Consider the following 27917-nt stretch of genomic DNA (forward strand, 5'->3'; position numbering starts at 1 on the left):
AACGCTACAGGCTAACAATACTGAACCTTGTGTGTGTGTGTGTATAACCAGGCTTTAAATAGAGTGAGGCTGATGAGGTAATGACAGGTAAAGGCAATCGATGATGAGTCCGGCAAAGGATTATGGGAAATGTAGTCTGGAGTAGATTGGCAAAACTCAGAGGTGCAGTGCACTCTGGTGGAGTTCAAAGGCACTCCAGCAGGAGGTTGTGACAAATACACAGCTACTTTTGAACAGCCAACAATGGAGAAATATGCTTTTCGACTAATTTGCTAATACTAAGCAGTTTGCAAGTTTTGAGAAAGGACTCTGGTTGACCAAAGGCATATATGGTGATGCTAATGGAGCAAAAGAAACACACTTCATATTTAACTTGCCTTTACTTTTTCATGACTGAATCTAACAACCTACACTCAGCATAGAAAGCAACACATATATAACAATAGCTTAAGAAGCGAAAGTTTGGAGCTTCACTGAATGGCACAAGCTCCACTGGGAAGAAAGTCTTCAACATAGCTAACCACTGCTTTAGAAAGGTAGGTCATGCTGCCAAAACGACCACTGGGGGCGCTGTCGTACATCAGCCTGCAGATGCCAGTCATGTGATCTTTCTCAAGGAGACTCTCATCAGCTCCCAGTTCTTTCTGCACAAACAGAATTCAGTCATTAGCGCTAATGACTCCATGAAATGTCTTGACCAATAAAATTCTTATTCCAAATACTATACACCTACACTAGAGATTAATGTTCTTAGTCTAGACTAAGAGTATTTTAGAGGACAAAAATCTACATAGCGCAGAATGAGTAAAAAATATAAAAATTTTCTCTGAATGGAAGATATTTTAAATTAAAATTTTGGAGCATATAAAGTAGTAGCTTCAATGCTAATAACAGGCTACTGTTATCAGAAAATATTGATATATGCATGATTAATTAAATGCCATATAATTGTCTTAATTTATTTGGAGGAATGTGCCAGCTGCAGATTGTGCTTCATATAGTTTTATTTTTAACATAAGAGCATGCAACTTGAATGTGCAAGGATAACCACTTTCAGTTATTTTAGCTACACAAAGACATTCCGTAATGCTGCTTGATATTACACACTGGTATTGTCATCACATTATATTATTATCATAATCATAAACACACTGGTTAGTAGCACAAAAATCTTTACTGTTTACTGCACCTTGTTATTCTTCTATTTATTGACCTATAATGGCTAATGAATGGGAAGTCTCACACATTTGCACAAAGTAGCTTACTTTCGCATTGCAAAATAATTTGTATAAAGGACCCATGAACCTCCTCAAGAAGCTAACCTGATCATTGTAGAACATCTCACTGGCCATTTGTACAATCCTCTCCACCTGAATGACACCACCCACACTCTGGACATCCACCTCAGCCAACATGGTCAGCACCAGGATGGACTCCACCAAAACACGGTTCAGGACTGTTTCCACATGCACAGCTAACTTTGTTTCACCTGGAGTCATCTGAAAATGGTGCCAGTTTATTATCATTCTGTCAATTTAAAACTGAATGTCACTTAATTTGATCTCTTAAGGTTGTTTACCTCTCTTGAGCATATCATCAATGAATAACAAAGCCCCAAAAGAAAAGGACATGCATCTAAATTACAAGAAAGGGAAGTTATTTTAAAACACAACCTTGATGAATAACCCAGCTTCGGCACTCTATGTAAAGTGTCCCACACACCTTTTGTAGAATCTTCCACACGTTCTGATAGAAACCAAAAGGGACTCTGTTGAGCGCTCCATCAAGACGTCTGCGCCGAAGCCACTGGCCATGTCTGCTGTCACGCACCAACGTGGCTCCTAATGATCCCTGAAATGACTCAATGGATGGAAGTCTGTATCTCTGGAAAACAATCAGATTAATTACACCTACAAAGAAAAAGCTCAAGGTTGGAAAAGAAGTTAAGGTTTGTTTGCTTCTGGTCCACTTACCCCTGATTCAATATTTCCAATATCCAGTGAATGAACTGACACAACCTAAAGGACACAGAAAAGGAAATTTTACTTAAGTTCTGGTAGAACAAGAAATGATAACTGTCCTAAGCCCAAGCATTTTCTCACCAATTTGATATCACCACCCTGTTTACTTGCAACTTTCACTTCAGTTTTGGTGGAGCTGGATTTGCTCATGTCATGGATATTGACAGCAGAGCTGACCACATTTCCAACTGAGTGCACTGGCCCAAAAATAAAACTCATAAATATACAAATTCACAGATTTCATGGGCAAGTATGATGCTGGCAATGGATTAATATATTTACCACTTTTTTGAACGCCAAACTCTTTGCCACTGAGAATGTGAACCAGCAGGTTCTTCATTTCAGATGGGCACATGTTCATCAAACTCTCTGTAGCCTCCTCACCTAAAAAAAAAAAAAAAAAAAAAAAAAAAGTCTGATATGAATCTCTTGTGCTTTCAACCAGAGTATTAAAATAATATAGGTTGGTCAATTGATTAAAAAATGATTTGATTTAATTATGTTATTCCAATCTTATATACCGTTCAAAGTTTTGAGTTCAGAAAATAATGGTTGCACTACATTAATCATTCATTAATCATTAATCAAAAGTGACATTTACATTATAATAGAAAAAATAAATGATCATAGTTTTCACAAAAATATTAAGCAGCACAACTGTTTTCGATTAAATTAGTATATTAGAATGATTTCTGAAAAACTATAAAACTGAAGACTGGAGTAATGGATGTTGAAAATTCAGCTTTGCCATCACCAAGGAATAAATTACATTTTATTAATGTATAATATTTCACAATATTACAATTTTTTATTGTATTTCATATTAAAAAAATCCCTCAAAAAAAAATAAAAAAAATAAAAAACCACAAAATTCTGAAAGGTAGTGTATATCAATATTTGTTGAGAAATACCTCAAATGAAGATAATTCAAAGATAATGTTACAGCAGATGAGTAAATCATTGAACAAAGTGACTTTTTTTTTCATATCAATGACCATTTTTGAGCTGATTACTGGCTTCTTTTAATTACAGTATTTTTGAAGTTAACTGTAATAACTTGCAGTCCTAATAAAACAGAATAAACCAAATAGTTTACTGCATGTTAAATTTTTTTTTAAACATTTAAAAAAGGAGTTTAATGAAACAGCAGCAGGGATACCTGAACAGTTGAGGGATTGAGCAAGCTCTGTGACCATGACTTGAAGGATAAGGCCAATTCGGAGGCGAAACATTTCACTGAAGATTTTAGGCTGGGTACGAATACTCACAGCCAGAAACACCATTATCTCCTGCCAGAAGCATACAAGAGTGTCAGTGGAATTAAAATGTACAAGGTCGAGATGTGGATCTGACCTGCATCTCTAACCTGAGTGAGAACGGCGATGGTGAGGTTGTTCTCGCTAGCCTCATCGATCAGCCTTGCCAACTTATCTGGGGGCATCAGGCTATATGAAGGCAAAGATTGCAGTATGAACAGGTAAACATATGTGAACATATGTGCGTTTACTCACGCTGAAATAGTTTTCTCTCTTGGTTCAGGAGGAAGGCCAACTGTTAGATGTTTCTGATGGATGAGCAAATCTGAGCAGGCCTGTTAATGGAAAAAAAAATCTAATAACCACATTCAGAGAAAATGTAGTTTAATTTACATGCAGATACAGGAAAACTGCTACTCACAGCATCCAGCTCTTCTACTTTCTTGTGTAGCATCCCACAGATCATCCGGATGAGGCCCCAATGTTTTAGGTTTCCTGCACTTTCATACAAATCACTCAGTAGTCGTCTTACCGTCCAACCTTTCCCATGCAGCTTGGTGTCCCAATCCATTCCCTTATAAAAGAAATCCCAACATCATTCCATTTCAAAACAATCCTCATCGTCCACAGTCACAGTACACCTCTTCTCAAAGACACAGATCTATCAAGACTCATTAAATGGTTTCGGCAGTACTGACTTGTCTTTGAACAGGATGTAGAGAATATCAGCCTGATCCTGCAAATTTTGTCTTTGTTTCAGCATCTGCACTAAGGCTGGGTAGTCAATCCCACCATTGACATCTCTGGGCAGGTTCGTAGGTCGAGGGGCCTGTGTCTCAGATGCCTTTGCAGAAGAAAAAGTCATTACAGCTCTTTGTTAGATGTGGACACCTGCAATAGAGCCATTTTTTTTTCAGTTCCAGAAAGCAATTTTTCCATTGATTTTCTCCATACAGAGAATCTCCAGGAAACATTCAATAAAAAGATCTGAATCACAACAATTACAAACAGTGTTTTGAAGTAAAACAGTGTTTGATGAAATGAAAAAAGGCAAAGGTACATAACTGTCAACCTGAATCCTTGGCAGCTTTAGGATGTCATCAAATGGTACATGTTTTTGAATTAAGTCTCTTATGCTCACCCAGGATGCATTTATTTGATCAAAAATACAGTGAAATATTATTACAGTTTAAAATAAGTGTTGATATATTTCAAAATGAATATCTATCATTGTAGATCTGTCTTGAAAGGTTTACACCTTATTGACTGTAAAAACTGTTTTTCTGTGTAGAAATGAATAGGATTTTTAATTAAGGAGTCTGACAATTTTCAAAGCAGACACAGCCAGATGATTATTCTAATTATTGCTTAAATGTTCACAGTGCAAGCCTGTAATTTCATGTTATCTACCTTTTCTTTCTTATCCAGCAAATTAAGGTTTGGTGCCGGAGAATGGAAAAGTTTCGTTGGAAGGTACATCTGCACATCTGCAAGGAGGTCAAAATAAAATCATAAATTATTTCTGAGCATTTGCAAAGGCGCCTGATCTCTGAACAGTGTCTAAAAACTCACTGTGTATATTGAGCTCTCTGGCTTTGTGCACCAGAGACACCATCTCCTGAGTCTTTTTGGCTGCTGCCCTGAAGCGGTTTAGGCCTCCTTTAATGGCACTAATAGGACTCTGCTGAGGAACTTCCAGTAGCTGGTCCAGATACACAGCCAGGTCATCAACCTCTGCACACACACACACACACACACACACACACACAATTAAATAAAAACCTCAGAGGATTGAGCACGTTTTTTGTCACTTTTGAGAAGTAATTGAGTATTTCACCACATGTGTCAATATATAAAACTGTCACAGCAGTTACTGCTCCATCACAAAACTGCCTCTCAAGCCTCCATCCGCCCATGCAGCTAAGCAAACTGTCCAACAGGGTGACTGTCAACTGCAGACCACATATTTTAACATAAAATGTCATGCAGAAAAAGCAAAAACTACAATTTAACAGCCAACAAACCCCTGGCAACTGACTTAACCATCCAAACAAAAAATCTTTAAAATTAATGTCAGACCAGTGGATATTATCATTGTTTCAGAGGTTCTTTATGAATGAGACGAAGTGGGATCCATTAACACAGGCAAGGCACATGCAAAATATAAATAAAACGCAACATCATCACAATTAATGGAAATGACTGTGTAAAAATAAACAATTTAGCAATAGACACATTTTTAAAAGAGTATTTATTATCAGGCATATATTTTCTACAAGTACAGTTTTAAAATATATGTTTTCAGGATTTAATGAACACTACAAGTGCACATTCAATATGATTAAGTGCATTTCTTTTTTACAGTTCACCCAAAATTTAAATTCTGTCATCATTTGTCCACCATCATGCTGTTGTGAATCTTTATTACATTCTCTGTATGTGGAACTCAAAAGAAGATACTTTTTCATATTTTGAAAAACAGTAGCAACAATGGACCCAATTGACTTTAATTGTATTTTTCAAAACATCCTCTTTTGTGTTCCACTGAAGAAAGTACTTTTTCTCATTTTTGGATGAACTATCCCTTTATGGTTTTTGTTTTTTCAAGAGAAAAGCTCATAATACGTGCTGCTAACTGGTGGCTCACTCACCACAATCCATAAATGTAAGATGGGCACAACAGGAGGTGTCAAGAAAATCATAAAGTTTCCCAGTCTTAACCTGAAATGTAAAAAATGTGATTTTGGGCTGCTTTAAATATGTAACAAATATTGAATGTGCTGACCGCATAAAAATACGATACCTTGCTCCTCCAAAGTAACCATCCTGTAGTTTGTTCAAGGTTGCCAAAACAGCAGGATCGATGTGCTTGTGATCATCGGCTACAAAGGACAAAAACTAAATGAATCTTTCAGAATGAGAAAGCTGCTGTCTGCATATGGTGTTGACACTCTGGGTTGAGGACACTCACTGAGCATTCTGTGTGAAATTGGGAACGTTACTGTGGGTCAGCCTGTCATCCTCCAGCAAGAGCAGAGGTAGGAGAGGTCGATACGGAGCATTTCCACAATCATGTGATTGTCCAGGGCCAGATAGAACTCATGATGGTCTACAAACTGGACATTCAATTAGGACCAAAACCAGCAACTGAGTGGATACTGAATATTCAAATAGATTCCAACAGCAAATTTGAATTCATACACTGACATACTTGAGGTGTGAAGGTAAATATGGTGTTGCGAATAATGTAGAATTTGGATGTTCCCAGCACACCAATACGCCGGTACGGCCGTCCAGTCAATCCCAACCTTTGGTTACGCCCTGAAAAAAAGACAAAAATACAGTAAAATCCTTCAGTCTCTGTCTGTATTTTGTATCTCCATCACTTAAAAGGAAAAATAATTAAAAAATTGTGTTCACTGTGAAAAAGCAATAATAGTTGTGCCCTATGATCCAAGTCTTCTGAAAATCTTTCTGTGTTACCATTCACTTTCACTGGAGGTTTCAAAAAAGTGTTAAAAACTTAATCTCCCACAAAAGTTTCGAAAGAGATGAATGTGAGTATTTTTGTATTCGCGTGAATTTTTTTTCTAAAGGCACTTAATATTCAGCAATATTATCAATTTGACTGCATTGCTGCTACTGGATATGAACAAAACTTGAATTGATGATGACACTTGTCTTCTGTAGAGCTGCTTTGTAGCTGAAACAACATTTCAAAACTGATGAATTTTGCAATATCAAAACTGTCATCGAACCAAACTAAATCAAAACAGAACTGACTCAAGCTGAATAATGACTCTGTTGCCTTCTGTAGAGCTGCTTATGGCTGAACTGAACTTGTTTAATAATTGATACAGTTCTGGAACTCAACTTTATCAACACTGAACTCACTTGAACTGAAAAATGACACTACTGTCTTTTTTAGAGCTGATTAAGAGCAGAATGTGTCTCATATCTGAAGACGTTTGCATCATTGATTTTTTTCTGTTTATTTCTGTGAAGCTGCTTTGAAACAATCTGCATTCTATAAAGTGCTATATTAATTAAGGAGACTTGACTTCTACCCTGAGCTCACCAAAAATGTCACAAATGACACTGAAGACCAAAAAAAACAAAATTTTGGATTGGGTGAACGTCCTCCAGGGTTTCTGAATCAATGCCATGGCTCTGTAGGAGCTGTTTAATCGCATCGCTTTCTGCCAGGATAGACACTGAAAGCACAAAAATGGAAAATGTCCAGTGTAAATATGGTCAGATAGAATACTTATGTAATATGCAACATCAAACCGGTTTCTAAATTGATTAACCCAGATTAAACTACTGTCAAACATAGGTCTTACCTTGAACCACAACATCAGGCTTGGGAACAGTAAAGAAGCGTCTATTGAGAGGATCGATTTCTCCAGCCGCTAAAAAACCCTATAAAATAAAAAACGAATATTATTTTACATATACAGGAACATATTCTTTACATGATCATTATATGTTTTTCTCAGTTAGCCGCAAAGTGGTTGATGAATGTCAGTGTAGTGTTTCTCAACATTCATTTGTAGTTATTTATTTACTAAGCAGTTTTAGTCAAAACAACCTACAAAAAAAAAAAAAAACAACAACAATAATATCATAATAACACAAAAAAAACTACTATATCATCAAAAAATTAGGGGTTTTGAGTAAGAATGAACTGAATTTATTTAATCAAAAGTAAAATGGTAAAATTACAGTAAAAATCGTGTGGAATATTTTTACAATTTAAAATAACACTTTTCTAGTTTCAAATTGTTCAAATAGTTATGCTGCATGATATTTTGGTGGAAACCATGATTTTCTAGGGTTCTTCGTTAAAATAGAAAGTTCAAAACAACATCATTTATTTGAAACAGAAATTTAGAAAAAAGTGAAAAATGTTTATGTATGTATAATCAATGCAAAAAGTGTCATTTGCAATTGTTACGTTAGAGAGTTATTTCTACCTGATCTTACCCTTAAATTTAGTTTTGTTGGCATAACCTAATATACTTAGATTGATTCAGCAACATTTTTTATTTGAATAAAATCAACTAATTTAGATGTTACCGCATGAAGCACATTTTTTAGGTTACCATTTTTTCATTGTACAGTATATATGGTTTTGTCCCTGATTTAAATAATTGCATTAAACTGTACTAGTGAGATGAACAGGATGAATGAGTGGAAACAGGTGTATTTCATAAAACAGATATAATGTGCAGCACGGCCTCCAGAAACAGATTGAGAAACACTACATTACAGCATTACCATATAAAGCGATTTTTGTGGAATTTACTGTACCTCTGCCAGCAGGTTACCCAATATGTACAGAGACTGGCCCAATTTCAGTGGACACTTACCTACTGGCACTCTATCTACGGTGTGAGGATTAGCATACTCTTCATCAACCTAGTTGAAATGACACACACAGGGTGAAAGTCCATTTTTCCTTTGGAATAACCCACAAAGAATCACTCAACCAGGAATCTGGTTTCATCATAACAGTACAAAATCCAGTGCTTTAGTGTCAAGAGCAAAATAACTAAGTGTGTCCAGGTTGTACCTTATCTGGAGGAACACTATAAAGCTCAGGGACCAATCGTAATCCATTCTTCCCTCTGATGAGAATGCTGTCTAAAGCCTCTCTGTACTCCTGAACCTGAATAAGAGAGGAACAAGCACAGCACTGTTTTCTAAGGAATAGTTGGTTATTTATTTTCAGTAGTGAATAGTCTGTACCTGTTCTGGGCTGTTGATAAAAATGCCATCCAGGATGAGGTATGTCCAGAACAATGGCCATTCACACTCTATGTTCTCAAAGAGCTTCAGCTCTGATGACTCGCAAATCAATCTATTAATAACCTCAAAAAACAAATATTGAGTGAGAATAAGCGCCGAATATCCATATAAAAGACAACCACACATATTTCCTGATAAATTGTTCAAGCTTGGTTTTACCTCTCGGGGAGTTTTATGTCCATCTCTAAGAAAGCGACAGCATCCATATCTGCCCTATGAGAAAGTACAGGGGTAAATAAACAGTAAAATAAGGTGTTTGTCAGATTTAAAAAAAAATAAAAGCACAGTTTGCATGTTTCTATTTAATTCATATCATTAATAAAAAAAATAATGATGAATAATACTTAAAACTTAATAAATCTGAATAAATTATTTATACATATATTTATAGGGGTCATATGATGTGATTTCAATTTTTCCTTTCTCTTTGGAGTGTTACAAGGTTTTGGTGCATAAAGAGGATCTGTAAAGTTGCAAAGACTAAAGTCTCAAATCCAAAGAGATATTCTTTATAAAAAAAACTCCTACCTAAAACGGCTTGTTCTAACACACCCCCACGTCTACGTCACTATGTGGGAGGATTTGCATAACAGCGCCCAAATGTTCACGCAAAGAAAGTCGTGGGGAAGTGAGGGGAAGTGGGGAAGTTGTGGCCTAGTGGTTAGAGAGTTTGACTCCTAACCCTGATACCCACGAATGAGGGTCTCGGGCCGGCGATACCCACGAATGAGGTGCCCTTGAGCAAGGCACCGAACCCCCAACTGCTCCCCGGGCGCTGCAGCATGAATGGCTGCCCACTGCTCCGGGTGTGTGTTCACGGTGTGTGTGTGTTTACTGTTGTGTGTGTGCACTTTGGATGGGTTAAATGCAGAGCACGAATTCTGAGTATGAGTCACCATACTTGGCTGTATGTCACGTCACTCACTCAAAGAAGGCATAACTTTTATTCTTGCTGTTGCCGCCGCCGCTGCCACCGCCATGTTGTGGAGACACTGTGTGTTTCATTGTGAAAGCGAAACTACTTTGTTTGGCCTTCCAAAAGAGGACACAACTAGAAATCAGTGGTTTATTTCTATTTACAACACTGTTCCAGAGCATTTCAACCCAAATATTCAGATGTGTGCGGCGCATTTTGCGGAGGACGAGGACTGTTTCCTGTGAGAGTAGCCTACAATGCTGTTTCTATAAAGTGGGGCAATTCCAACTTTGCAAGGACAGTCTGGCGCTTCTGACTCACAGCCTGTAAGTACATTTTCATATTTACAATAATGTACATTGTGTGGAAAATAATGTGTTTTTTTAACCTTAAAGCGCATAAACACATTGCATTACACAAAATACACAAAACAATGTTCTTTTTGGCAACATTATATCACCCCTTTAATTACATTTTATCACTATGTATATGTATTAATTAAACTTCAAATGTCGAGTCTGAAGTTTAATTAAGTCATGAAAATATGCAATTAGTATACCTATTTAGATGAAAATACAAGATTTCTTAAATTGTTTCAATAGTTCAGCTTCACTTCATGTATTCTATAACAAATGTATAGTTCATGGAAATTGCTGTCATGATGGCATTCATGAGACAAAACACAAGAAATATGTTAAAATACTACACACCGACATCAAGACTTTGTCAGAGTAAAATCTGATCCCAGATCAGACTGATCACAGTAGATTTACTGATACCCATATCTGAAGACACTGGTATTCACCTGAAGTTTTGAAATGATTTCTTCTTTGGTGATATTAACAATGTCAATGTCCTCAACTGCAAATGCAGGATAAGAGATGATGGAAAGAACCCAATCATCCACCTCTTTGGATGTTGATGCCCTTGGCAGCATGGAGCTGAGAATAGACTATTTTAAAGGTTTCAAAAAGAGAAAAACATTTTGTTACTTTCAGGAGGCATGACGACCTCTTGATATGGATGCTGTCTTCCTATGTGTGAGATCATAAATTAGTTTATTACTTGGCAGTGCTGAATGTCATCAGCTAAAGAGTGTACGACAGACTCTGGGCCGCCCTTGGCACCGAAAAGATTCAGTCCATCTAAGGCCTCCAGAGCTGCCTGAATAAACATGCAGCAAGAGGTTATGTTATTTTATCACATGGAGATCATTATGTAACACTTTGACCTGTGATACCAATTCTTAACTGATTAAAATTTAAATATTTTACCTTTGCCATGCCAATAGAGCTGGCATTTATCTCAGGGATCCCTTTATTCGTCTTGTCTCCTCGTTCCAACATTCCAAAATCCTACGAATCATTTACAGTCTTAAATATTCATGGAAAACGTGTGAAATCTTTCTGTGTCCGAAACAGGATTATGGTGCTTACCGCCACTTTGTACGCAGATTCAATGTAAAAGATCAGATTTTGGACAGCATCAACCTCATCACGTGTGTAAACAATTTTCAGCCCTACTCAACACAAGAAAATGGTTTAGACACTTTATTAAAAATGCACTCCATTTCACAATGCATTATGCTGCATGTTGCAAACACAAGTGTTACTTTACTTTAAAAGTTCAGTTCAACCTGATGCTGTCATTTGGGCCAGAAAGAGCATGAAGATGGAGGTGGCGTCCACCTGTAGATGTCCCCATTCCTGATCACCAACTACAGTGGCACAAGTTCCTGTATGGTACTTAGCATGAAGGCAGTCGTTGGTGTTTTTGCTGTACTTGAACTTCTCCACCTTATCAAGCTGAAAATTAAACACAGGCTCAGTTATTATACAGAAAGTCTTTGTTTCTCTGACAAGGCTGGTTCACATGCAGCAACATACACAAACATATCATATACCCTTTACCACTACCTGTCTGATCGTGCACTGCAGTAATCCTCGCATTAGTTTGACCACACTCTACAGGATGAGAAGAGACACAGAACAAGAGAGACATAGAGAGCAGTGAGCCTTGACCATGACCTTAAACTCTCCATCTGCTATGACCATGAAAGAAACATGAGCCGAATGATTTGTTCTCTGGCATTTTACATGGTTTCCCAGACACAAACACTAATGACATGGTCTCTAATGCCCTCTGGGACATGGTCCCTAATGCCCTTTGACAAAATTGTAAGGTTTTGTTTGTATCTCATCTCACTACATATGCATGAACCGACCTGATCCAGTTCATAGGCTTTGGCTTTGTCTTCATCTCTGTCTGCATTCTTCCTGTAGGCCAGACTCAGAGCCCACACAGACAGGATGCTGTACACATTGTCTCTAACCCAGGCGTGAAGCAACGTCTCATCTCCTGGGAGTAACCCTGTCACCGGATCCTGCAAAATATCATAAGGAAACATATATACATCATTATCCATCATTATAAATCAGCTATATTTACTGTATATGTGACAATTTAAAGTGACACCAATGGCCTGGTCTGTGACATTTAAAGCATATGACACTTAAAAATCTATGTCTGTGTTTTAAAGTCTTTTTAATTTGTAACTGTACATTAGCACAACCTTGTTGCCTTAAATATGCATGATAAAATGCCTCAAATAATTAATTCAATAAAATATTCTCAAATGGTCAATAACCAAAGTCAAACTATAAACTCCCTTGAGAAAAATAAGTGTATTTAATTGTATTGAATGTTCACTTGTAGTGTACTTCAAATCTTAAACATATTTTTTTTTAAATGTACTTGCAGATATTTGAATATTACTGAAATACAAGGCCACTTACTTGAAGTGTACATAAAGAAGTGCACTTTCATGACTATTTTTCTTAACACATTAAAAGGACAAATATGAAAATACTGTCATCATTATCTCTGTCACACCTGTAAGTGTTTCTTCTGGGGAACACAAAAGGAGATATTTTGAAGAATGCTGGTTACTAAACTGTTACAGCTCCCATTGACTTCCATTGTATGGACAAAAATACAATGGAAATCAACACACTTTCTATCAACACAAATCAAAACATAATCTTAACTACCCAACACATTAAATAAACTTAAACAACTTTGGAATGACATGAGGGTGTGTAAATGATAAAATATTAGTGTACTGTCCCTTTAAGTGCATGTAATAAAGTACACTTCTAAATACTAAAGCACACTGTACTGTTTTACTCAATATTACATTTAAAATATATTTTAAATGTACAAGCTTCATCATTACAAGTTTCAATAAAAAATACATTTAAGTATTTTTTAGTTTGCCATAAATGTTTCTCAGTATATTCAGCAGTACACTTTAATCACATTTCAAAGATAGCAGAATTATAAAATTACATATAAAAATGTATTTAAGTGGTCAAAAGCAGTCTTAAATTCAACTAATTGAGTTAAATATTAATAACCATATCACATTTTCATTTAATTGCAAAAATATGTAATTAAATATCTGAAACATTACATTCAGTTTTCACTTTAAGTGTACTATTTGCATTCTTAAAAGTATGCTAAAATGTAGGCCTACTTCTTTTTCACAAGGCTGTTACACTGCCATTTCAATAGATGTCAACACAGCAAGAATATGTGTGTTTATGTTTGTAATGTTAATGTTTGTACGGACTGTTCCTTATAATCAGTGAAAGTGAGATGATTCAGGCTCACCTGGTGACAGAGGATTGTCTGTTGCAACATTCTGGCATAGTTGTCGAGTTTCACTCCAGAATTACTGCGGCTTCTCATTTTGGTTGTTTTGTATGCAGCTTAGTTCTATCTCACTAGCAGTGTGAATTTGGCTTAGCCGCCAGTGGTCAAGTATCAAGTACCGTACATGTGAGGCAGGCAAATGTCAAAGCCTTAAGAACAAGTTGTTCAGTAGTATTCTATTACATCAGACGATGTAACTGGTGTTGAGGCGCACCCTATCTTATATTTACAGGTGCAGTTTCCATCCATTATTAAAATAAAATCATATGAAGTAAAATAGAGTACATTTTTAAAAATAACACAACATAATGCAACACAATGAGTAAAATGATGCCATATCCATATCTTGTCCCAATGATTCAAGATGCTTGTCTATTTATACAATTACTATTTTAGACACTATTGACATGCAGTTACTTTGTTTTTGAAGGAGAGAAGTCTTGGTGGAATCCACCATTGGTCATCTCAGTGCAGTAAACAACAATAGTGTTTGAATTGGTGTTTGTTTGAACAATTTAATGATTAAACAGACACAGTCACTTGTTACCACCTAATGGCAATGTAACACGCAAAAGCCTGAAAAGACTAAATATAGTGAACTAAATATCAGCATACTGTATGTGATAATACATTATATTCACTGTAAAAATCATATTTTTTGATGTGGACATTTTTGTTTATATTTGTACATTAAACATTGTATAAATATAATATTTAATAAACTCTAAATAATAAAAAACTGTGCTAAGGCTTAAAAAAAAATGCATATTTAATTATGAACATTTCAGAAATGGATACCGTAACACAAATACACAAATAAGAATCGTAACTTGAAATAATGAAACTGTTAGTGATTTATTTGATTAACTTCAACTTTGCTCTCGTGTCAGAAAAGGAACATGCAATCTGGGTTCATTTGGAGGTCGTTCAAGTACAATGATATCAGTCTGTTACAGTACATTCTTGTGCAAATACTCTTAACATGCAGATACTGAGGGACTTCAGGGCCCTTTGCCGTTAGAACTGGGTTTCTCAGAACATAGAACATCCTGAGAAAGATATGTGCGGCTGTGCATCTCTTACAGGCCCTGTCCCTAGTATAGATTTTAATTAACACTGCTGAGGCCTTCTGTATGTCCTCATAGCTTATCTAATACAGTACTTTATATCAAATATCACATGACTATAATTATTTCATACATGTATAGATCTTTAAATAGAAATTTTAGCCTCAATACCTCCAGCAAGTCCACATTCTAAACAGTAACAAATGCACTTTTATGGCATTGTGATTCTTAATAATGCATTACACAAATTAAAAATCATGTTCATACAGATAAATACAGCCTGTTAAGTATATTTACAATGCACTAACAGATAATTAAATTTTTAAATGTCAAGAAAAAGAAAAACATAAACCCCAAGAGTCAGGTTTAACATCATTGTTAATAAACAATGACGTTTTTAAATGGCTTGAACATAAAACATATACAGTGAAACCAATGTAACTTTTCAAGTCAGACTTCTCCACATGCTCTGCACTGTACATGTACAGCGCTATATACAGTCCAGAAATTAAAGTGCTTGAAACAGAGCCTATGGCCATAAAATATATATATATTGGGTTGACTCATGAATGACTTTTTTCAGGCTTCCAATCCACTAAGAATGAACAGGCTCATTAAACGAACAATGACCTTTCCTGGGGGTAGAAAATGTAATCAGTTTTCAGATGTCAGGGCAGTTTTAGAACTTTAAATGAAAGGAAATTATGACAGCAGTGACTTACCTGCATAAACCTGTAATACACTCTATGTTGTCATAGCAATAGGCTCCATATGGTTTGAACCCCATGATTCGCCACAGAGGGGACATTCTTATCTTGCGTTGAAGTATATGTGATGACTGAAGATCTGATCGCACCTCAGGAGTCACTACTGGCACAGCAGACACCTAACATACATCACTCAGTCAGTAGTGAACATATGCATCCTGCTAACATATGTAATATTCATAATAATAATATAAATATAATAATTTATTAAATATAATTATTTTTATTAACTTCATTAATAGGGTAACACTTTACAATAAGGTTGCATTTGTTAATATTAATTAATGCATTAGCAAACATTAACTGTGAGTGGTGTATTTTTACATTTTTTTATGTTAGTGCTTAAAAATACAGTAATTCCTTGATCATGCAGTGCGTTAACTATTTTGATTTTAAGAAATTTGTTGAAATTAGCATCAACTAGTATTGTTCAGTGTTAGTTAAGGTAAATTAATGCATCTAATGTTAACAAATAAAACCTTACTGTAAAGTGAATGCTTACTGTAAAACAATTAACCTGGTATGAAAAAAGTTTTTGGAAAGAAGCGTAAACTCACCTGGTGCATCAGCACTAGCAAGATTAATGTGCAAAATCCAAATTTAGCCAGGTTAAAGTGATGCAGATGCATTTTGGTAATGTTATTTCCCACAAAACTCCAGTATGTCAATGCGTGTCCAGAAGATTACTTGAGCTTTGCAAAGACCATGTGTATTTATGACCCCCCGGCATTGATCTTTCCTCCCCACCCTCTCTGTCTATCCGTCTCTTCTGCTCTCTTACTCTGCTCAAGGCCATGGCCAAGATAAAAATCACGCGTTTAGCAAATATTTGAGAGTTTACATAAGCTTAAACTGACATTAATGTGTAGTTGCCTAGCCTCTGGGATCGACAGGAGTAAAAAATTCTCTCAGAAGTGCTGCCCTGAATGTTTTAGACATTTACAGTAGCCTACATTTACATCATGATTAGACTGTTTTGTATAAATAAATGAATTTAAAAAAGAAATAAATATTAATTGTAAAAATTATAAATAAAAGCTGTCTTACAAATTACAGTTTATACATAATATGGGTGGTATTGCAATATAAAAATGAAAACATTACATGCACCAAACCGATTTAAAATTATAATAATAATAATAATAATAAAACATGTACTGTACCACTTAAATCTGTTAAAACTACTGTAACAATGACAGCTGTGGTTGCTAGAACTATACCATTAAAAATATGATAAAAAAATGATTCAAGTTTTATGGATTTAACTTAAATTTACTGTAATATATGTATATATATACACTTCATCAACTGATATAATGTTAATATTCCAATGTGCTAAAATCTGTTTTGTACCTTCATAATATACTGACACCATCCCCGAAACACGTGATGAATCAAATCTCATCACAAAAAGCTTTCCACAAGCGGAGGTAAATATAAAGTAAAATATTAAAATGAATATACATTTAACAACATACAATGTGACAATATACATAACTGATAACAAAATAACTAAGAAGAAACATAATGATTAAAAATGAAAAACCATCTGTCAAGCTGTCACACAGGGAATTCTGACAATGTAAATTTTCTTGTTCTTTTGTAAAATGACTTCCAAAAACTGTACATTTAGCAGTATTTTAATTTAAAATGACATGAAAGATGAAAGTTTATTACAATTTTAAAAAAAAAACATAGTAATGGAACTTACAATAAAAACAAATACAATTTTACAGTCCATAACTAATAAAATATCATTCATTTTAAAATACATAACAAAAGGAAGTGAAATTATTTGCCAACGGATAATACAGAGATGCTTATCTCTTTTTCAGAATTTTAAAATAACTTTAATGAGAAAAGTATGTTCTCATCTCTCTAAATCAATATGTCATTAAGTTCACTCAGATAAAACATGGCCTGTTCATACCAAGAATCTTGCACGCCATTGCATCAGTCATTTCAAATATGAATAAAATTAATGAATATATGAATATAAAACACGGCACAGGCACAATAATGTAACAGATACTATAAGATTGCAACATTATTTTGCCTGGTCTTGTAATTAATTATTATACATGCAGTTTTTATGCATTTTTTATGTTACAACGCAGGACTATTCATGAACATAATGGTGGGAAAATTACAAGAAGTGGTGATCAGTAATTGGACAGATAAACATTTTAAACAATCATATAGGCTACATTTTAAATTTAACTCTAAATGAATTTAATAATTTTAAGAACTCTGTTCATAGGCCTATGTAACGCATCATGCTGAACGACCTCACACTGGTGTACGGTGAAAGTTCAGTATGTGCTCCAAATGAAAGAACAGTGTGATCCATTCCCACAATTCATTTAAATATTTGTTTTGAAAATCTGTGGACTATCAATTATTTGTGATGTAGCCTACACTTATGGCTTCATGTTTTTATAGGAAACAGTCTTGATGCCTTTCAAAGAGATAAAACAAAGTCCATACGGTTCATGACAACACAAAGTCCACACGGTTCATGACAACACAAAGTCCATTAGGTTCAGGACAACACAAAGTCCGTGAAGTCCAGCAGCACGTAATTGTGGTAACAAATGTAATCACGCTGCGTGATCACTGTAGGCTCAGTTTGTTTCCACCTGTCACCTGTAGATGGCAACATTGAGTTTGTTTCCACCTGTCACCTGTAGATGGCAACATTGAGTTTGTTTCCACCTGTCACCTGTAGATGGCAACATTGAGCCACTCATTGATCGCCTGTGTGGACCTTTTTAATGCTTATGGCACAAAATATAGATTGAAACTATTAAACAAGTAGTTTCTTTTTAAAAAAAATGGTGAGTAAAAGGATGGGCTGCTAATGAGCTGTTTAGTTTTCTCTGGTATGACACACCAACCAACCAACTGTGAGAGACCTTCTTAATCGAACGCTGAAGTCTAATATTTAAAATCTTAACACTTCCACATATATCTAACTAAAATCAAACTACATTGGCATCGGCGCTTGAGTGACACAAACAAGGTAAATGTTTAGTAGTTTCACTTTTATCTAAGTACAGTCAATGTACGGCGTGTCAACATTATACATATGTTTTGTAATAGTTCCTTTTGATGTCATTAAGCCACGGTTTATGAAAATTACAGCTAGTTAGCATGCAACCCTTTAGCTATCCTGCTAACCAGCTCCATGAGTATTTTTGTGAATTTATCATAATAGTACATAATTGCTGACAGCTTGAAACAGGTTAGGAAGAGTGTTATATGCGCTCTTTCTACGCCATTTGACGCAATCGAATATATACTTCATATTTTTTGCAAGCTAATTGGCTAAGCTAAAATGACCCACATCTGAAGTTTGCTGATGTCATTAGCTTTGGTTTAGTAACTCAGCTGGCAAACATTAATCTAAGCTGCTACTTTTATTAGCTAAATATAGTGCAGACAAATGTAAATTTTTTTTTTTTTTTTTATAAATACTAAATAAACATTTTAGTGTTTTATTTTAATTTATTTTGTTTTTGTTAAATACTTTGTAAACATTTTAGTGTTTTAATTTAATTTATTTTGTTTTTGTTTATTATTATTATTTTTAATCCTAATTTTTCCTCTGGCTGTATTTGTAAATTTTTAAAACCAATGATAAAAAAGGATAAACCTTTAATCGTTTATATTACAGTTGTAACTCTAAAGAAAGTTCTTAGTTATGATCTGATCATTTCTTCTGTTAGATATTAAATTCTTACTGTTAAATTTAAAGTTCATCTGCTTTATGTTATATGTAATCCAGAATCATAATATATGCCATTAAAAAGCCATGGTGTAAGTCATAGCTGGGTTACTATTCAATCTACAAGTGCATGGTAAACATTAATAGTTGATTGGATCCTTTCAAGCTTTAACTCAAATGGAGTCTCTTGTGTTCAGGTTTAAGGACATTTCCATGTCCTCCACATTCTGGAGGAAAAATGGACAACACAGGCTATTGTGGCGAGAGCTTCAACAGCCTGCAGAGCGGAACCAGCGATGAGGACATGGTGGAAATCACAGGAGCCACACTGGACTTCTCCATAACTAAATAAGACAAAGGGGATCGAAAATGGTGACAGTGACGATGATCACTTAAAAATCACACAATCTAAGACAGTGACAATTATTACATTAATATCTTAAAATATAATTCAAACCTGACAATTATGACATGAAGAGGTGACAATATAAGTCATATTATTTCCCCAGAGTAGCTGCCACCCAGTTTTATCCTTATTCAATTGTGTTCTTTTCCTCATTTTTATTGTCATCCACAAGATTCCCATAGTTTTTTTCCTTTCTCTCATCATATGATATCGGTTTGGGGGCAAATGTGTAATGTATAGGTCTCTGGTGTTTGTGTGTCTGTGAGAAAATAGCGGTGAGAAATCACTGAGGTCACAACTTTGGTATTTGCAGCCCCCCACCCCCCAACAGAAATCCTTTTATCACTGAGATCAAAGTGTCCCCTCTAGTTATTTCTATTGTAGCTAGTTTCATAATTTAAGCGTGTCAGGTTTTCACATCCATCTGTTTCCCTTGGACTTCCTCAGCGTTTGATATCAGTTGCTTTGTATTGTGTTTGCTGTGTGATGATTAGGTACTTTCACACAGTATATGGGTTATTTTTTTCTTAAATATGAACATTTTGTGATTTTTTTTTTCATAAACAACCTTTACCTTGCATGCTTTGAATAATTATGAGCACTGTACTTTGTAAATAAAATATAGTAACTAATATATAATTTAAGTTGTTTCTAGAAGATTGTATAATTATTAACCATAGCTGGTTTTATTGCTGTTTTTTGTGGTGTCATTTATTTCCTGTTCTTCGTACTTGTATAATCGTTCTATGAAAGTCATGTGAAGAACTGTGAACACTGGAACAGGAATGTGTGCACTACCATAAATGTGAATTGACAACCTTTATTCCATTAAACCTGACAACCTTTTCCATTAAAAGCCCACAAGATGTATGTTATATGTAATGCTTCTTATTTAATATTAAATGTTGCTATGTATTTATTGATAATAAAAATAAATTTAAATAAATAATCATATTTATTTATTAAAATATACAGTTAAAGTAAAGTGACTGGAGCCACTGCGCAATATTACATGCATATTAAAATACTACTGTTCAAAAGTCTGTAAGATTTTTAAGGAATTATACTTTTCAAAAGTGACAGTAAAGACATGTAGTCATAGAATTCTGAAAACAAACGTATCACAGTTTCCACAAAAATATTAAGCCGCTGTACTGTTTTCAAACATGGATGATAATTGGAAATGTTTCTTGGTGAGCATGATACAATTTAAAACATAAAAAAGCAGACCTCATTTTTTTTTGAACAGTAGTTAATTTGCAGTTGATTTTGATGACTTTTTATTTATTTTCTGGTTCAAGAATAGTGAAGTTTAAAGGACTACTAGTTCAAATTCAGGTCTTCTGGCCCCTCTGGCCTTTTTGGTGGAAACGGTACCAGATTGGCCTCCAACATCCTGTCGGTGGATAAAGGGCTCTTGTGATCATTTTGGTATTCCACCTGAGGCCTTTAACTGTCACATCCGGTTATTTATTTTGTACTTTTAACCTGCATGCATAATATATATCTCTCTTATCTGTGCAGGTGGTTCATATGGAGTTGGAAATGGGCCTAATGGGGTTCCTAAACTGATGGATTTACTAGATGAACCAGTGCCTGGGGTCGGCACATATGAAGACTTCAACACCATCGACTGGGTCCGGGAGAAATCTAAGGACCGGGATCGCCACAGAGAGGTGACTTTTGAATCTTGTTGAGTTTTAAACATCATCTATGCTCAGAAAGAAATGAGTCACGCATTCACTTCAGCTTGTGTTTATTTGGGATCTTTCATATCTCTTCATGTTAGATTGCTACCAAAAGTAAAGAGTCAACCTTGGCTCTGATGAAGAGTATAAGTGACGCCTTCTCTGGCTGGCTTCTCATGCTGCTCGTGGGACTGATGTCAGGTTGGATTGTTTTTATAATATTAAAGCAAAAGTACCATAAAGAGTGATTATAGAGCACCAAGTTAAAGGAATAGTTCACCAAAAAATGAAAATTCTGTCATTAATTACTCATCCTCATGTTGTCATCTTTATTAATTTTGATGAAATCCGAGAGCTTTCTGACCCTCCATTGACAGCAAGGGCATTACCACAATCAAGGCACAGAAATGTAGTAAGGACATTGTTAAAATGGTCTATGTGACATCAGTGGTTCAAACGTAATTTTATGAAGCTATGAGAATACTTTTTGTGCACAACAAAAACAAAAGTAACAACTTTATTTAGTGTCAATTTTCGACACACATTCACGACAGCACCACGATGCATGCGTCTGCATTCCTCTGCTTGTAAGCAATGTGATTCTACGTCAGAACGCTGGCTCCTGCATCAGCAGACTGACAGAGAAGAAGACAGAAATTGTTGAATAAAGCCGTTATTTTTGTTTTCTTTGCACACAAAAAGTATTCTTGTAGCTTCGTAACAGGTAGAACCACTGATGTCACATGGACTATTTTAACAATGTCCTTTCTATCTTTCGGGCCTTGAACGTGTCAGTTGTAATGCTGTCTATGCAGGGTCAGAAGCCTCTCGGATTTGATCAAAAATATCTTAATTTATGTTTCGAAGATGAATGAAGGTCTTACAGGTTTGGAAAAATATGAGGGTGAGTAATTAATGACAGAATTTTCTTTTTATTTCAAACTACCTCTCTAAAAACATCAACAAATCTCCCCACAAAAATAAACATCCCTGTTTTGTTTGATTTCAGGTGCCCTGGCTGGTGGCATCGACATCTCTGCCCATTGGATGACAGATCTGAAGGAGGGAGTGTGTCTGAACGGCTTCTGGTTTAATCATGAGCACTGCTGCTGGAACTCCAACGAGACAACCTTCCAGGAAAGAGACAAATGCCCTAACTGGAAAAGCTGGGCAGAGCTCATTGTCGGTACTAATGACGGTCCTTTCGCCTACATCATGAATTACCTGATGTATGTGTGCTGGGCACTGCTTTTCTCCTTCCTGGCTGTGTCTTTAGTCAGGGCCTTTGCCCCGTATGCTTGTGGCTCTGGAATACCTGAGGTAAGCAAAAAAAAATGTAGTACCAGTATAATATTTAATCTCACATTTTAACACTCAGGTAGTTATATTGCTATATAGGTGACTGTTATAATGTCCTAGTTCTTGTTTGGCATTCTAGATCAAGACCATCCTGAGTGGGTTTATCATCAGAGGCTACCTGGGTAAATGGACTCTCATGATTAAAACCATCACCCTGGTGCTGGCTGTGTCATCTGGACTCAGTCTGGGCAAAGAAGGGCCACTGGTCCATGTGGCCTGTTGCTGTGCCAACATCCTATGCCACCTGTTCACCAAGTACCGTAGGAATGAGGCAAAGAGACGAGAGGTATGATGAGTAAATTAAAATGCAATACTATCCACCATAAATTCAACCTATAATGTGAATACATTTTTGTGCACAAATATAAATCAAAATAACTATAAATATTTTAGTTTTGCCCTGAAAATAACATTTTTCACCCCTTCTATGGCTCTGAAAAAGAAACATTTGCCTTTATTAAACACCCTTGTCTGTCATATCCAATATAATTTAATCTCCACTTTTTCCTCTGTGCAATGATTAGAGTTTTTACAAAAAATAAGATTTTTTTTAAGAAATTTATACTTTTATTCACCAAGGGCAATTATTTCAAATAATTGCTGTTGTTTTGAACATTCTATTGATCAAAGAATCTTGAGAATATTCTATACGGTTCCACAAAATTAAACAGCACAACCAATTTGAACAGTGATAAGAAATATTTCTTGAGCACCAGATCAGCATTTTAGAATGATTTCTAAAGGATCATGAGCCACTGAAGGCTGCTGAAAATTCAGCCTGGCAGTCATAGGAATAAATAAAATTACAGTTTGAAATCTATTCAGATCATAATAATATTACTGTTTTTGCTGTATTTTTTAAGTAAATCCAGCCTTGGTGAAGATCTTTCAAAAACATTCAAAATTCTTACCAACAACAACACATTTTAAGGAGGTTGAGGTGTTTTTAAGGAGCAAGTCACAAATTTCTATCTCCCATCTCTCTCTTTCTAAAAATACAGAGGCATTTGTTGTTACATTTTTGCGGCTTTACCCCTAAGGACATTCTGGTTGCCTGTTTTTGTGGTTTTATGTTTAAAAACTACTCATTGTGAGAATGTTTTTTATTGACATCATGAAGACGAGACCAAACATAAGATGAGATCACGTTTTATTTTTTTGAGGCCTTTGTTGATCCAAGCCTTTTGTGTGATAAAATCCTGGTCTATTGTTTCAGTTCTGTCTTTCTTCCGTTTGTATGTTGATTAGGTATTGTCTGCCGCAGCAGCTGTTGGTGTGTCAGTAGCTTTTGGAGCACCAATTGGTGGAGTTCTGTTCAGTCTGGAAGAGGCAAGCATATTGTTATCAATAATACAGTACTTATGATTTCATCCAGTCAACATTATCTAGTGCCATTTAAATAACTAGAATCACTCTCACTTTATCCTGCAGGTGAGTTATTATTTCCCCCTGAAGACGCTGTGGCGCTCTTTCTTTGCTGCGTTGGTGGCGGCTTTCACCCTTCGGTCCATCAACCCGTTTGGTAACAGCAGGCTGGTTCTCTTCTACGTGGAGTTCCACTCCCCTTGGCACTTGCTGGAGCTCATACCCTTTGTCCTGTTGGGTATTTTTGGGGGAATCTGGGGAGCTTTCTTCATTCGTGCAAATATTGCGTGGTGTCGCCGACGTAAGACCACGCGGCTGGGTCACTACCCTGTTTTGGAGGTGCTGGTTGTTACGGCTGTCACGGCTCTGCTGGCGTTCCCCAACAGCTACACGCGCATGAGCACCAGCGAGTTGATCTCTGAGCTGTTCAATGATTGTGGTCTGCTGGATTCCTCACAGCTGTGTAATTATGCCAATGTGAGCGTCACTAAGATCAGCAGTGATGCTCTGCCTGATAGACCAGCAGGACCAGATGTGTACACCGCCATGTGGCAGCTCTCACTGGCCCTGGTCTTCAAGATGCTGATCACAGTGGTGACCTTCGGCATGAAGGTACAGGGTATCTTCCTTTCTTTCATCCATCCATCCAAGTCTTTCTTTCTTTCCTCTATCCACTCATCCTTTCTGTCTTCCTCCAATCAATCCATCCATCCCTCCTTTCTTTCTTTATTGCATACATCCATCTTCCCCTCCCTGCATTTATTCATGCTTCCATTCCTTCTTTCCATCTGTCCATCCATAATCCTTCCGTCCATCCTTTCGTCCATTCTATCTATCTTTATCCCATCCATTCCTCCTTCCACCATACATCATATATTCCTTTTTTCCATCATCCATCTTTTCTTCCATTTCTCTATCTATCCAATCATTTTATGTTCCTTTCTTCCATTTATCCATCATCCTTCCATCCATCCAACCATTCTGTCTTTCTCCATCCAACACACTTACACCCACACAACAACCATCTACCATTCACTATTCTATCCATTCACCCACCACATCTCCCTGGATCCATCTACCATATATTCCTTTTTTCCACCAATCCTTTCTTCCAGTTCTTCCATCCATATTTCGACTCAACTTATATTTACTGTCAGAATGTCCACCATTCATACATTTCTTTCTTACTTTGTCTTTTTTTCCATTCTTCCATCATCGATTCTATTTTCTCTTCTTCATTTTCCATTCTACCTTCCTTTCTTCCTTCAGTTTATCATTCATCCTTTTTTCCATCAATCCATTCTATCTTCCTTTATTTTATCCTTTTTGTTATCCTAAATCCTTAATCCATCCCATCCATCTTTTGTCTTTCTATTCCTTTCGTCATCCTTCCATTCATCCACCTTTCTCCATACATCTCAGTCATACATCTATTTCCATTCATAAATACATACATCCCTCTAATTCTCTCAATCTCTTTTATCCATTGACTTCCTCCATTCTACCTTCCTTTCTTCATGCATCCTTCCTTCATTTGGCATCCATCCATCCGTTTCTGTCTTTTCCATTATTTCTTCCTTCCAACATCAATCCATCCATCCTTACATTCATTCATTCAACCATTCATACACACACCCATCCATTCTTCCATCTATCTATCCATACATTACACCATCTCCAATCAAACTCTAACATACATAATTTTCAATCCCTCTCTCCATCTTAGAAAGACATCTTCCCTCCCTCCCTGCATCTTAGGACACACAATTTGTCCAGGTAGGCACACACTTTCTTTTTCAGAGAATTTAGTGTTTCCATAGGCTGTTTTCTGTATTGTTGTGTCCTGTGTGTTCCTCCAGGTGCCCTCTGGCCTCTTCATCCCCAGTATGGCTGTGGGAGCGATTGCAGGTAGGCTGCTTGGTGTGGGTATGGAGCAGCTGGCATATTACCACCATGATTGGGTAATCTTCAGAGGCTGGTGCTCACCTGGAGCGGACTGCATCACCCCTGGCCTCTATGCTATGGTGGGCGCTGCCGCCTGTCTGGGTAAGAGTTTATTCAAACTGTCTTCTGTTAAGAATGTGCCGTTACTGGCTTGTCCAGGTACTTTTATCCAGGCCTGTTTTTCTTTCATAGGCGGTGTAACTCGTATGACAGTCTCTCTGGTGGTCATTATGTTTGAGCTAACGGGCGGCCTGGAATACATTGTGCCTCTCATGGCTGCCACCATGACTAGTAAATGGGTGGCAGATGCTTTGGGTCGAGAAGGTATTTATGAGGCTCATATCCGTCTCAATGGTTACCCCTTCCTGGAGCCTAAGGAGGAGTTCAGCCACAAGACGCTGGCCATGGACGTGATGCGACCCCGACGTAGTGACCCCCCGCTCTCCGTGATCACACAGGACGGGATGAGCGTGGAGGACGTCGAGTCACTCATTGCTGAAACCTCATACAGCGGTTTCCCTGTGGTGGTCTCACATGAGTCTCAGAGACTTGTGGGCTTTGTGCAGCCAAAACACCAGGTCAACTCTATTTTAAATACAACACAACTATATAGGTCTTTTTTTTTCTATGCACACCTATGCACACCTTTGTTAGATCTTGGACTATGATTGCTGATAATGAGCATCTTGGTGGCCTGATGAAGTAGCTTAGCCAAATATGAAAATTCTGACCTCATGTCATTTAAAATCTGTAAGACTTTCTGTCTTCTGTGAAGCACAGTTTTTTTTTTTTTTTTTTTTTTGTCCATACAGTAAAATTCAAACCACATCAAATTTAACTTTAACCACAAAAAATTATAAATCATGTAAAATAAACATTCTTTAGAAGATTTTCTTCAGAAGTTCAACAGTAGAAAGTATGTGACATATGAGTCAGTGACATAATTTTCAATTTTGAGTGAACTCTCCCTTTAATAACTTAATTATAGAGATCATGTGAATTATACTGTAGGTCAGTCATGAGAAGGTTTATTATTCTCACTCTTTCCCTCTGGCAGAAAATGCTCGTCAGCGTCAGGAAGGTGTGGTTAGTGCCTCCCGAATCTTCTTCACTGAATACACACCTCCACAGCCACCAAACAGTCCTCCTCCATTGAAACTTCGTGGTATCATGGATCTCAGCCCATTTACTGTTACCGACCACACTGCCATGGACATCGTGGTGGACATCTTTCGCAAGCTGGGCCTGCGCCAGTGTCTCGTCACTCACAACGGGTAAAGACTTGTTTTGCTTAGCTTAGCCCGTCATTTTTAAAGTTCTCAACTAATATTATTGATTTTGTCCATCATTTACACATATCAGAATTATTACACAACAAATATATTTGGATAGGTCAATATAATCTTGTTCCTGTTTTTCCACAGGCGTTTACTAGGCATCATCACCAAAAAGGACATTCTGAAACATATGGCCCAGATGGCCAACCGAGACCCTGACTCTATTCTCTTCAACTAAAGTGCCAAATTGGCTGTTATGAAACACCAGTCAGTTTGAAATCACCCACTGGGCAGAAAACAGCAGTCTGGCCTAATTATTTGCACTACAGAACTGTCAGTACTGGCTTAGCGTCCATTCACACTGTGAATCCATTTGTAGAGCCTCATTGGCGCAGGCGCTACAACTGCAGGATGGAGGACCTTCAGCAGCGTTTTATGCACTCCAGTAGCTAGCTTAAATGAGTGCAACCAAGTGTTGGTGTTTGCAAGTAGTCACAATACAACAAAACATAAAACAATAAATACCACACAAGCAAAACTGTAGCAAAAATACAAAAATTCACAGCATAAATCTAAATACAGACATTCACCTACCTGTT

At 36.4% G+C, this 27917-nt stretch overlaps 4 protein-coding genes across 6 annotated transcripts; 2 read left to right on the forward strand and 2 right to left on the reverse strand.

The window, feature by feature from the left end:
• Window positions 1–453: 453 nt before the first annotated feature.
• On the reverse strand, window positions 454–13872 carry phka1b (phosphorylase kinase, alpha 1b (muscle)). Its single transcript, XM_042711025.1, is given in 31 exon segments — window positions 454–644; window positions 1323–1527; window positions 1700–1884; window positions 1974–2018; window positions 2103–2218; window positions 2304–2405; window positions 3181–3310; window positions 3388–3466; window positions 3533–3612; window positions 3699–3852; window positions 3976–4121; window positions 4688–4764; window positions 4850–5011; window positions 5929–5999; window positions 6081–6159; window positions 6249–6393; window positions 6489–6598; window positions 7384–7491; window positions 7621–7699; window positions 8591–8698; window positions 8853–8948; window positions 9029–9151; window positions 9248–9301; window positions 10810–10956; window positions 11070–11168; window positions 11279–11359; window positions 11441–11523; window positions 11641–11809; window positions 11921–11968; window positions 12229–12387; window positions 13677–13872. Coding segments are annotated over 31 exon segments (3492 nt in total). The 5' UTR covers window positions 13755–13872; the 3' UTR covers window positions 454–470.
• A 676-nt stretch (window positions 13873–14548) lies between these two features.
• On the reverse strand, window positions 14549–16297 carry si:dkey-22f5.9 (liver-expressed antimicrobial peptide 2-like). Its single transcript, XM_019107503.2, has 3 exons — window positions 16110–16297; window positions 15508–15671; window positions 14549–15420 (listed from the first exon to the last, which is right to left on the reverse strand). Exons 1-3 carry the CDS (start codon window positions 16179–16181, stop codon window positions 15381–15383), a joined length of 276 nt encoding a protein of 91 aa, XP_018963048.2. The 5' UTR covers window positions 16182–16297; the 3' UTR covers window positions 14549–15380.
• Window positions 16298–18537: 2240 nt separating this feature from the next.
• On the forward strand, window positions 18538–19631 carry LOC122134763 (H(+)/Cl(-) exchange transporter 5-like). The gene is made up of 2 exons (XM_042711488.1): window positions 18538–18574; window positions 19477–19631. The coding sequence occupies exon 2, from the start codon at window positions 19518–19520 to the stop codon at window positions 19629–19631; it is 114 nt and encodes a 37-aa protein (XP_042567422.1). The 5' UTR covers window positions 18538–18574; window positions 19477–19517.
• Window positions 19632–21176: 1545 nt separating this feature from the next.
• LOC109059238 (H(+)/Cl(-) exchange transporter 5-like) lies at window positions 21177–27807 on the forward strand. 3 transcript variants are annotated; one of them, XM_042711029.1, is made up of 10 exons: window positions 21177–21361; window positions 21475–21574; window positions 22383–22693; window positions 22812–23018; window positions 23981–24061; window positions 24164–24709; window positions 25957–26143; window positions 26234–26601; window positions 27068–27315; window positions 27466–27807. In XM_042711029.1, the coding sequence occupies exons 1-10, from the start codon at window positions 21257–21259 to the stop codon at window positions 27554–27556; spliced, it is 2244 nt and encodes a 747-aa protein (XP_042566963.1). In that variant the 5' UTR covers window positions 21177–21256; the 3' UTR covers window positions 27557–27807. The 3 variants fall into 3 exon arrangements, with proteins under 3 accessions (XP_042566963.1, XP_042566962.1, XP_042566960.1); XM_042711028.1 differs by having other exon boundaries at window positions 21191–21361; window positions 27053–27315; XM_042711026.1 differs by having other exon boundaries at window positions 21210–21361; window positions 26234–26630; window positions 27097–27315.
• The last annotated feature ends 110 nt before the right edge of the window (window positions 27808–27917 follow it).

Source organism: Cyprinus carpio, chromosome A21 (assembly GCF_018340385.1).
Source record: "Cyprinus carpio isolate SPL01 chromosome A21, ASM1834038v1, whole genome shotgun sequence".
NCBI lineage: Eukaryota > Metazoa > Chordata > Actinopteri > Cypriniformes > Cyprinidae > Cyprinus > Cyprinus carpio.